This window comes from Rhinopithecus bieti, unplaced genomic scaffold, assembly GCF_001698545.2.
Source record: "Rhinopithecus bieti isolate Rb0 unplaced genomic scaffold, ASM169854v2 scaffold_10589, whole genome shotgun sequence".
In the NCBI taxonomy this organism is placed as follows: Eukaryota; Metazoa; Chordata; class Mammalia; order Primates; family Cercopithecidae; genus Rhinopithecus; species Rhinopithecus bieti.
In genome coordinates, this window is record NW_016807065.1 from 3,551,915 (window position 1) to 3,563,696 (window position 11,782).

Here is an 11,782-nt window from a genome sequence, read left to right on the forward strand (position 1 = left end):
TGAGTGAGAGTGAGACAGGGCCGAGGCCGGGGCGGAGGGGACAGGAAGAAGAGGAGGGTGAGTGGGGAAGGGGTGGGGCTGAACCCCAGCTCTAAAGGCGGCCTTCGGGTGTCTGTCCGCAGCGTGCACAGCCCAGGAGGGTTGAGCAATTTTGGTTTCCTCTGAGGTTGAAGGACCCAGGCGTGCCAGCTCCGCTCCAGGCACCTTGGGCATGGAGGATAGTGTCGTACGGCCCTCAGTGTTTGTGGTGGATGGACAGACTGACATCCCATTCACGAGGCTGGGACGAAGCCGCCGGAGACAGACGTGCAATGTGGCCCGGGTGGGTCTGGGTCTCTTGCTGTTGCTGATGGGGCCGGGCTGGCCATCCAAGGCTGGTTCCTTCTGCAGCTGCACTGGCGTCTGGGAGAGATGGTCACCCGCCTGCCTGTGAGTGGGACCAGGGGCTGACAGTAGGTGGAGGCGAGGGGGGCTCTCCTGTGTCACTGTGGGTCACTGCGTGTCTGTGTGTGTGTGTGCAGGACAGGGCACAGGCTGAGAGCAGCTGGCTTGACTGGTTGCTGCTCCCAGCCTCCGGCAAGTGAATTCACCTCTCTGAACCTCAGTGTCTTCATCTACAAAATAAAGGCAGCCTCTTCATAGGGGACGAAGTATGCTATGGCGTGTGTGGTACCAGACAGTGCCGGCTCCACCCGACGGAACTGACACCCCAACACTGCCATGCACACCCCTGTGCAGACACACGTGCATTTTTTCTGTACTTTTTTATTTTCGAGACAGGGTTTCACTCTTGTTGCCCAGGCTGGAGTGCAATGGCGTGATCTCTGCTCACCACAACCTCCGCCTCCCAGGTTCAAGCGATTCTCCTGCCTCAGCCTCCCCAGTAGCTGGGATTACAGGCGGGTACCACCATGCCCAGCTAATTTTGTATTTTAGTAGAGATGGGGTTTCTCCATGTTGGTCAGGCTGGTCTCGAACTCCAGACCTCAGGAGATCCACCCACCTCAGCCTCCCAAAGTGCTGGGATTACAGGCGTGAGCCACTGTGTCCGGCCTTCTCTGTACTCTTATCACTGCTACTGAGATTGTCATTAATCCTCTGACCATTTCCATCTGTGGAAATCTCTCGGGCTGCTTCCAGCTGGCCGTGGATGTGTCCACGTGTCTGTGTGCCTCACCTGGGGTCTGTGTGTGCCCAACACCATGCCCATGTGGGCTTGGCCCCTTTTGTGTCCTGGGTCTAGATCCAGTGGCCACACATTCCTGTCCACGTAACATGTGGACGTATGTGTGTGTACCCACATGTCCACACACCCGCCTATCTGCAGCCGGTGTATTTGTGTTGTGTGTCTTTGTCTCTGGGTCTCCGTGTCTACAGACACACATGAATCCATAAACCACAAACCACGTGTCCACGCATCTGAGGCCACATGTGTCTTCTCAGCATCATGACGATGTTGAGGTCTGTGCCCTGTGGCAGGTGCTATATCCCAAGGGTGGCATCCGTGTGTCCAGCCATCTCGCTGACCGCATTTTCTGTTTTTTGAGACAAGGTTTCTCTCCCATTGCCCAAGCTGTAGTGCAGTGGTGCAGTTTTGGCTCACTACAACCCCACCTCCCGGGTTCAAGCCATTCTCCTGTCTCAGCCTCCTGAGTAGTAGCTGGAATTACAGGCATCCGCCACCGTGCCTGGCTAATTTTTGTATTTTTAGTAGAGACGGGGTTTCACCATGTTGGCCAGGCTGGTCTTGAACTCCTGACCTCAGGTGATCTGCCTGCCTCAGCCTCCCAAATTGCTGGGATTACAGGTGTGAGCCACCACGCCTAACCTTGTCCATGTATTTTTAAATATTACTTATTTATTTAATTAATTACATATTTATTTATCTTAGAGACTGGGTCTTCGTCGGCTGCCCAGGCTACAGCGGAGTGGCATGATCAGAGCTCACTGCAGCCTCAAACTCCTGGGCTCAGGCAAGGCTCCTACTCCAGCTTCATAAGCAGCTGGGACTACAGGCACCCACCACGATACCCAGCTAATCTTTAAAATTTTTTGTAGAGATGAGGTCTTGCTGTGTTGTCCAGACTGGTCTTAAACTCCTAGCCTCAAGCCATCCTCCCACTTTGGCCCCCCAAAGTGCTGGGATTACAGGTGTAAGCCACCGCACTGGGCAATGTTGCTTATTTATTAAACCCTTTTATTTTATTTTATTTTATTTTATTTTATTTTATTTTATTTTTGAGATAGAATCTCACTCTGTCACCCAGGCTAGAGTGCAGTGGCACAGTCTGGGCCCACGGCAACCTCCCGGGTTCAAGCGATTCTCCTGCCTCAGCCTCCAGAGCAGCTGGGATTACAGGTGTGCACCATCACCACGCCCAGCTAATTTTTGTAGTTTTAGTAGATACAGGGTTTTACTGTGTTGGCCAGGCTGGTCTCGAACTCCTGACCTCAGGTAATCTGCCTGCCTCAGCCTCCGGAAGTGCTGGGATTAGAGGTGTGAGCCAATGCAGCTGGCCTATTAAACCCTTCTCTAGGGCATACTATGTGCCAAGCACTGTCATAATGCCTTACATATATTAATTCATTCAATGCCAAGCANTTATTATTTTATTTATTTATTTATTTATTTATTTATTTATTTATTTATTTATTTATTTTTGAGAGAGTCTCGCTCTGTCGCCCAGGCTGGAGTGCAGTGGCATGATCTCGGCTCACTGCAATCTCCACCTCCAGGGTTCAAGCGATTCTTCTGCCTCAGCCTCCCGAGTAGCTGGGATTACAGGCACCCACCACCACACCCGGTTACTTTTTTTTGTATTTTTAGTAGAGACAGAGTTTTGCCATGTTGGCCAGGCTGGTCTCAAACTCCTGATCTCAGGTGATCCTCCCACCTCGGCCTCCTAAAGTGCTGGGAATACACGCGTGAGCCACCGCGCCCGGCCTAGTTGTATTCATTTAATGAACTCTCATATAGTACTTATGCTGTGTTATGTGCTATGACATGCTTTCTACATATTAAATCATTACATTCTAAGCAGGTGCTATTAATGTGTCCATTTAACAGAGAGGGAAACTGAAGCACACAGCAGGTACGAGATGCCGCCTTGGTTTCTTGGTTTTGCAAATTTGCATGTTTGGACACTTCTTTTTTTTTTTTTTTTTTTTTTTTTTTGAGACAGGGTCCCACTCTGTCACCCAGGCTGGAGTGGCACTATCATGGCTCACTGCATCCTCAACTTGCCAGGTGCAAGCGATCCTCCCACCTCAGCTTCCCCAGCAGTGGGGACTACAGGTACCTGCCACCATGCCCAGCTAATTTTTTTGTTTTTTGTAGAGATGGCGTCTCCCTATGTTACTTCATCTGGAACTCCTGGCCTCAAATTCCTGAGTTTAAGGGACCTTCCTGCCTCAGCCTCCCAAAGTGCTGGGATTATAGGGGTGAGACGCCACATCCAGCCAAGTTTTGACACTTTTGGCAAGTCACTTAACGTTTCCATGCCTCAGTTTCCCCACCTGCAAAAGAGGGATGCAAAGAGTTGAGATGTAGACTAAACAAATTAATTTGCTTCTCTGTGCCTCAGTTTCCCTTATCTGCAAAGCAGGGATAAAGCTAATTAATACATACAAACAGGCTAGGCAGTGCTGTAATCCCAGCACTTGGGAGCCTGAAGGATCGGTTGAGCCCAGGAATTTGAGACCAGCCTGGGCAACATTGTGAGACCCCATCTCTACAAATACACACATATGCGCGTGCACACACACACACACACACACACAGCCTAGTGGTGACTGGCCTGGAGTCACACAGCAAGAGTAAGACACGTGAGGCCAGACGTGGTGGCTCACACCTGTAATCCCAGCGCTCTGGGAGGCCGAGGTGGGTGGATGACCTGAGGTCAGGAGTTCAAGACCAGCTGGGCAACATGGCAAAACCCTGTCTCTACTAAAACTACAAAAGTAACTGGGTGTGCTGGTGGGCACCTGTAGTCCCAGCTACTCAAGAGACTGAAGCAGGAGAGTCGCTTGAACCTGGGAGGCAGAGGTTGCAGTGAGCCGAGATCACGCCACTGCACTCCAGCCTGGGCGACAGAGTGAGACTCTGTGTCAAAACCAAAACAAAACAAAACAAAACAGAGTAACACATGTGCTGACCGGCAGCCCCTTTGTCTCTCTCTCCCAAACAGGTGCCAACTCCAGCTTGACGGGCAGCGGGGGGCCGCTGCTATGGGAGACCCAGCTGGGCCTGGCCTTCCTGAGGGGCCTCGACTACCACAATGGGGCCCTTGTGGCCAACAAGGCTGGCTACTACTACATCTACTCCAAGGTGCAGCTGGGCGGTGTGGGCTGCCCGCAGGACCTGGCCAGCACCATCACCCACGGCCTCTACAAGCGCACGCCACGCTACCCCGAGGAGCTGGAGCTGTTGGTCAGCCAGCAGTCACCCTGCGGACGGGCCACCAGTAACTCCCGCGTCTGGTGGGACAGCAGCTTCCTGGGTGGTGTGGTGCACCTGGAGGTTGGGGAGGAGGTGGTCGTCCGTGTGCTGGATGAGCGCCTGGTCCGACTGCGTGATGGCACCCGGTCTTACTTCGGGGCTTTCATGGTGTGAAGGAAGGAGCGTGGTGCATTGGACATGGGTCTGACATATGGAGAACTCAGAGGGTGCCTCAGTGGAAAAAAAAACTCACAAAGCAGAGGCGGGGCGCAGTGGCTCACGCCTGTAATCCCAGCACTTTGAGAGGCCTAGGCAGGCGGATCACCTGAAGTCGGGAGTTCGAGACCAGCCTGGCCAACATGGCAAAACCCCATGTCTACTAAAATACAAAATTAGCCGGACGTGGTGGTGCCTGCCTGTAATCCCAGCTACGCGGGAGGCTGAGGCAGGAGAATTTTGCTTGAACCCGGGAGGCGGAGGTTGCAGTGAGCCGAGATCGCACCACTGCACTCCAACCTGGGCAACAGAGAGAGACTTTGCCTCAAAAAAAGAAAGAAAAAAGAAAACTCAGGAAACAGATCTTGGAGCACATGCTAGGGAACCCAAAACTCGAAGGCGGAGAGTTCAGTGGGCACCACCAGGGACCAAGAACTCAGCCATCTCGAGGGGCTGAAGACCCAGCAGGCACCTTCAGAAGACCCACGTAGACTGCAGACCCTGCCATGGACAATACTAAGGACAAAGACCCGAGACTTGGGGTCTGTGGGCTCCCAAACATTGGGTAAAGTTGATTTGCCTGATATTCAGGAAGAAGGGGTGAGGGGTGGGTATTTATGCTTTTGATTCAGAAGAAAGTGGGACTTGGGACTCCAGGGACTTGGCTGGGGTGGGAAACTTCCTCCACTTCCCTCCTCTCATCATGAGTACAGACAGGGTGGGCGGGAGACTGATCATCAGGACTCATCATGGAGAGTCCAGCCCACCCCACCTACAGTCAGAGTCACATACTCAGATCCCACCCACAGACTGGTGGCCACACCTCAGCCTGGTCACAAAGAGTTACACTCGGATACGTGGGCACAGCAGTGTGCTCATAAATGTTTAACAACCAGCTGTCCTCGGAGGGGACAGCTTTGTAATGTTTGCCAATTTCCATGGTGCCAATGCTGCCACCGTGGCTGATTTCATCACTGCCAAGCATAGACATCCCTAAGAGGACACCACAGATCTGTCCCTGGCATCCAGCCCAGGACCTGGCACAAAGCAGGCCCTCGGGAAATGCTTGCTGATTGAAAGGAAGGAAGAAAGAATGACTATACAGTCACACCTATGGCATCCCACGAAATCTGTCACATGGCTGTGTAATCTCAGCCATTCTTTCACAGCTATAGACTCATACACACGAAGTGCCAGATTCATGCACAACCGCACAATCACATGGAAGTCATAGACGGCATCACAGACAGTCCCAGCACTGTATGTATATTAAAACACAACCACACAAAACTCAGACAGCATCCCAGCCACACAGCCACCCCAGAGGTGTCACCGTCACCCTTGGTAATTAATACTCATTAGATCAGACACAGAGAAACCAAGTTATAGTCAGACCTGGTTACACACACATACACACACACAACACCACAATGGCAAACACACATGACACACACACATCCCAATGACAAACACACATTATACACACATCACAGTGACAAACACAAATGACACACGCACATCACAGTGACAAACACACATGACACACACACATCACAGTGACAAACACACATGACACACGCACATCACAATGACAAACACACATGACACACACATCACAGTGACAAACACACATTACATGCACACAACATCACAATGACAAACACACAGCATTACACACATATGCACACAGCCTGAGGGCCTTCCTCAGCCCAGACTAACACATCTCGGGGTGAGGACCAGACCTTGTCCATAACCCTGGGCCTCTTAACCACTGATCTTTGAAATAAATGGCAAATAGTTGTACCTGGATCTGTCTATTCTTAGGGGAAGAAACTGAAGAAGGGTAGAGAGGAAAGAGCCCCATAGGGAAAGGCAGGAGTCGGAGGGGGGCAACCATCAGCAACAGGGGGTGGCTCCTAGAGGCAGAGGGATGGAGGTAATGACCCGTGGAGGTCATTTTACAGACAAGGCACCTGAACCCAGTTGGCTCAAGTCCATGCAGGAAATGTGGGGGAAACCAGAGACCTCACGTCTGGATCTGGCTTCCTCTCCAATCTGCAATTCCTGAGGAAGTAGAGGCTACATCCCACAAGACGCCCTTATCAGACACATCCAGGACAGAGTGACAATCCGCCAAGCCAGCTGGAAGCATAAAACACGGGGAGCTGGTGGGTTGGGTGGGGGCAGATAATGATATGTATGCAAATTAGAGGGTCTATGCAAATGAGCATTGCCACAGTGTGGCTGGAGGCACTCGTTAGTTCCTAGGACTCTAGGATATGGGTTTCGACCCCAGAGGTGAATGTATTGTTATTATTGTTTTGTTGTTGTCGTGAATGACAAGTCAAAATTTGTGGGCTGTTGTTATTATTGTCAATAGTATTCTTGCTGTTGTTGCACAGTACAGGGATGAAGGAAACAGACTTTGCAATCAGATGATCCTGGGTTCTGAGTCCACTCTGCCACTCACTAGCTATGCGACCTCGAGCGAGTTCCGTCACCTCTCAGTGCTTCAGTTTCCCCATCGGCAAAGTGGTTGTGGGGGGAGAGGAACAACCGTACAGATTCACCATCCCAAATTCAAAATCTAGGCCGGGCGTGGTGGCTCGTGCCTGTAATCCTAGCACTTTGGGAGGTCCAAGTGGATGGATAACCTGAGATCAGGAGTTCCAGACCTGGTCAACATGATGAAACCCCACCTCCTAAAAATACAAAAAATTAGCTGCGTGTGGTGGGGGGCACCTGTAATCCCAGCTACTCGGGAGGCTGAGGCAGGAACCCGGGAGGTTGAGGTTGCAGTGAGCCGAGATCACAACACTACATTCCAGCCTGGGTGACAGAGCAAGACTCCCATCTCAAAAACAAAAAAAAAGAAAAAAGAAAAAAAAAAACACATGCTCCAAAATCTGAAACTTTTTGAGCTCCAATGTGATGCCACAAATGGGAAATTCCATAACTCATCACATGTAACAGGTTGCAGTGGAAATGCAGGCACATACCACGAAGTTTACTCAGCATCCTCAAGGGAAATCCCCGTCAGTAGCTATTATCATTTTCTCACATGCCAGATAGGCATCTCACATCTTTTACTGTTAAGTGCTTATGTGTGAATAGGTGGAGGAAAGCGATTGTTGGTTAGTAGTATATAAATTCAGAGTCAGGAATGATGGTGATGTTGGCCAGGTGCGGTGGCTCACGCCTGTAATCCCGATGTGATACCCTACCTTATTTTTAACCTGATTGACTCTCCCTTAGCAGAGAGAGCCAGACAGGGTCCATTCTGACTCCTTCACTGACAGCCCCTTACTTACCCGCTTCCTTAAAGGACTTAAGCTGACTCCCAGCACATCCAAGAATGCAATTACTGATAAGATACTGTGGCAAGCTATATCCGCAGTTGCCAGGAATTCCTCCGGTTCATAGCACCCAAAGCCCCCGTGTCTATCACCTTGTGATAGATTTAAAGCACCTGCACCCGGAACTGTTTGTTTTCCTGTTACCATTCATCTTTTTCACTTTCTTGCCTGTTTTGCTTCTGCAAAATTGCTTCAGCTAGGCTCCCTCCTCCCCTTCTAAACCAAGGTATAAAAAGAAACCTAGCCTCTTCGGGCCGAGAGAATTTTGAGCGCTAGCCGTCTCTCGGTCGCCGCCAGCTAATAAAGGACTCCCGAATTAGTCTAAGAGTGTGGCGTTTCTCTATAATTCGCTCGGTTACAACACCAGCACTTTGGGATTCCAGCCGAAGGGGTGGATCAACTAAGGTCAGGAGTTCGAGACCAGCCTGGCCAATGTGATGAAACCCCATTCCTACTAAAATACAAAATCAGCTGGGCGTGGTGGCGTGCGCCTGTAATCCCAGCTACTCGGGAGGCTAAGGCAGGAGAATTGCTTGAATCCAGGAGGTGGAGGTTGCAGTGAGCTGAGATTGCACCATTGCACTCTAGCCTGGGCAACAGAGCAGGACTCTGTCTAAAAAAAAAAAAAATACAAATAATAAATAAATAANAAAAAAAAACTATTGTATGAAATAATCTTCAGTCTATGTGTATAAGGTATGTATGAAACATAAACGAATTTTTTTCTTTTTGAGGCTGAGTCTCCCTCTGTCTCCCAGGCTGGGGTGCAATGGTGTGATCTCGACTCACTGCAACCTCTGCCTCCTGGGTTCAAATGATTTTCCTGCCTCAGCCTCCCGAGTAGCTGGGATTACAGGCACCCACCACAACTGGTTAATTTTTTTTTTTTTTTTTAATAGAGACAGGTTTTCATCATGTTGGCCAGGCTGGTCTCGAACTCTCAACCTCAGGTGATCCACCCCCTCAGCTTCCCAAAGTGCTGGGATTACAGGCTTGAGCCACTGCGCCCGGCATATTCAAGGCCTAGGCATCTTGTGTGAGTTATATATTTATATACATCCTTTGGCTTCGGGCAGGAGCTGTTACTGTCTGCACATTTTAGATGCAGAACTGTGGCCCGAGAGAGGCAGGGATGCTCTTTACCTCTGCCAAGGGTAGGCCGTGGATTCAGGGCAGTTTCCTGCCTCCCTGCCCTTGCTGGGCTGGTGGGAGGTAGGAGAGCCCCCAGTACCTGGCCCCAACCCCTGCTGGAGTTTCCTTCACTCTCATTATGGTCTTTCTGTTTCTGTGGCTTTGATGAGGAAACCAAGGTGTGAAGAGCATGTATTGATAAAAGTCACCAGCAGCTACCAGCTTCCGCCTGGGGATGGAACCTCTTGCTAAGTTTAGCCTCCAAAAAATCATTCTGGGAGGGGTCTCTCAACCTGAAGGAGCAGGAGAAAGAGGAAGAAGGAGACATGGGTGAGGAAGAGGATAGAAAGAGATGGGGAAGGGCAGATGAAGAAAGAGGGTGAAGGAGGAGGAGGTGGAAGGAGGGAGGAGGAGGATGGAGAGGGAAAGAAGGGGGAGAGTCAGAGGAAGAGTGGGGGTGGAAGGAGATGGAGGGGAAAGAGAGGAGGGAAAGGAAAGTCAGGGAGGGGAGGAAAAGATGAGAGGTGAACAAGGAAAAACCCCACAATGATTGGTGCAACAAGAGATGTTACACCCATACTTGACCTTCAATGAAGTATAGGAACAGAGACCTCCTATACCAGGCTGCTAACCCACTTTTGACTTCTGAGAAGTTTATCTACCTCATTTCCGCTTCTCGCCTCCTGGGCTCCAGCGTCTTTTCAGATTGCATCCTCACTGCACCCTCCAACCCACCACCACCGTCAGCTCTTCCTCAGGACCTGAAGTCCACCGTCCTCACCCTACCCCCCACCCCCTGGGCAGGAAATCCTCCCCCCTCTTCATCTCTTGCCAAGACCAAGAGGTGGTAGAAGTGAAAAGGCCATGATGAGAAAACAAATTATTATTATTATTTTGAGACTCAGTCTCGCTCTGTCGCCCAGGCTGGAGTGCAGTGGCGAGATCTCGGCTCACTGCAACCTAGGCCTCCCAGATTCAAGCAATACCCCTGCCTCAGCCTCCTGAGTCACTGGGATTACAGGCGCGCGCCACCATGTCCAGCTAATTTTTTTTGTTTGTTTTTTTTTTTGGTAGTTTCATTAGAGATGGGGTTTCAACATATTCACCAGGCTGGTCTTAAACTCCTGACCTCAGGTGATCCACTTGCCTCGGTCTCCCAAAGTGCTGGGATTACAGGAGTGAGCCACCGTGCCCGGCCGAGAAAACATATTATTCATCTCATAGTAGGATGTTATGTTCCTCCTGCTGAATGCCACGGCATTTGAACACTTGAGATGCATCGTTGCAGAGAATCAGGATGGTTCTTATACTGGTCCAATGACCAGAATGTGAGACAGAGGCAAGAGTCAATTCACCAAGGTTTTCTAAGCCAGCTTTAGCACACATCTGAGAAAATCACCAGCCACAGATGCCTCTCTGGCTGTTTTTCCAGAGAAGTTTCAGGAGGTTTTGTATTTACACATTTTTTCTTTTCTTTTCTTTTCTTTTTTTTTTTTTTTTTTTTTTGAGGCGGAGTTTTGCTTTTTTGCCCAGGCTGGAGTGAAGTGGCGCGATCTCAGCTCACTGCAAACTCCACCCCCTGGGTTCAAGTGATTCTCCTGCCTCAGCCTCCCGAGTAGCTGGGATTACAGGCGCCTGCCACCATGCCCAGTTAATTTTTGTATTTTTAGTAGAGACGAGGTTTTGCCATGTGGGCCAGGCTGGTCTCAAACTCCTGACCTCAGATGATCCACCCGCCTCGGCCTCCCAAAGTGCTGAGATTACAGGCGTCAGCCACCCCGCCCGGCCTACACATTTCCTTAAAGAGGGGAATGGCACTGAGGAAGAGAGGCAGGTAGACAGTAAGGCAAACCCTTACGTTCTTGTGAGACTTTAGTTAGCACCCAGTAAATCTACATTTTACATAAGATAAGGTGAATGTTGGAAGGGGAAGGGAGGAATGACTAATCTTGCCTTGTCTGTGCTCTTCACCTGGGAAGATAAGCTTGTAATTGACATTGTCACTGTGAAAGGGAACAGACTTTAGCTTTAGATTACAGACCTATGGTTAACATTTTCACGTTCTTGTTTATAGGAAGCCAGCAAAGAATTTCCTGAGGAAAGATCTGTGGGGATTAGACCTTCATAGATGCCTGCGGAATTGACTTTTGGGGCTGCGGGATATAGTTGATACATGAAACCAGTGACAGCTATTCATTGGATAAGGGTGTGACAGTAACTCAGCCTCCAAGCTTAGCCTTCCCTTTTGCACAAAGAGGTGGAGGGTTCTGATATTTTTTATTTTCCTTTACAAGCCAGATCCCCTGAGGTCAAATCCCCACTCTGTCACTTCCCAGATGGGTGACCTTAGTATTCATCCTTGGCAGCTGTGGGCCTCAGTTTCCTCATCTGTAAAAGAGGATGAAAAGTGGCCTCTACCTTACCCTAGTTATTGTGAGATTACATGGCTTGAACCCTTAGGTACTTTTACAGAGCTTGGCCCACAGTGAGCTCTTGAATCCTTAGTAGCTATTCTTTTGGTAAGCATGTTATAATCATGCGCACATTTAAATGTCTGATTCTTTTCAGTTATTACATCAAAAGTGGCCTCACACTCACAGGCCACATCTAGTGGTTTTTTTTTTTTTTTTTTTTTTTTTTT

At 49.8% G+C, this 11,782-nt stretch overlaps 1 protein-coding gene across 1 annotated transcript; it reads left to right on the forward strand.

Moving 5' to 3' along the window:
- The first annotated feature begins 211 nt into the window (after positions 1 to 211).
- TNFSF14 (TNF superfamily member 14) lies at positions 212 to 4,743 on the forward strand. Its single transcript, XM_017880049.1, has 2 exons — positions 212 to 429; positions 4,162 to 4,743. The coding sequence occupies exons 1-2, from the start codon at positions 212 to 214 to the stop codon at positions 4,610 to 4,612; spliced, it is 669 nt and encodes a 222-aa protein (XP_017735538.1). The 3' UTR covers positions 4,613 to 4,743.
- The last annotated feature ends 7,039 nt before the right edge of the window (positions 4,744 to 11,782 follow it).

Coding starts and splice junctions, on each gene's coding strand:
- TNFSF14 (XM_017880049.1), top strand. CDS start 212: ATGGAGGATAGTGTCGTACGGCCCTCAGTGTTTGTGGTGGATGGACAG. Junction 430..4,161: donor AGATGGTCACCCGCCTGCCT/GTGAGTGGGACC, acceptor GCTGACCGGCAG/CCCCTTTGTCTCTCTCTCCC.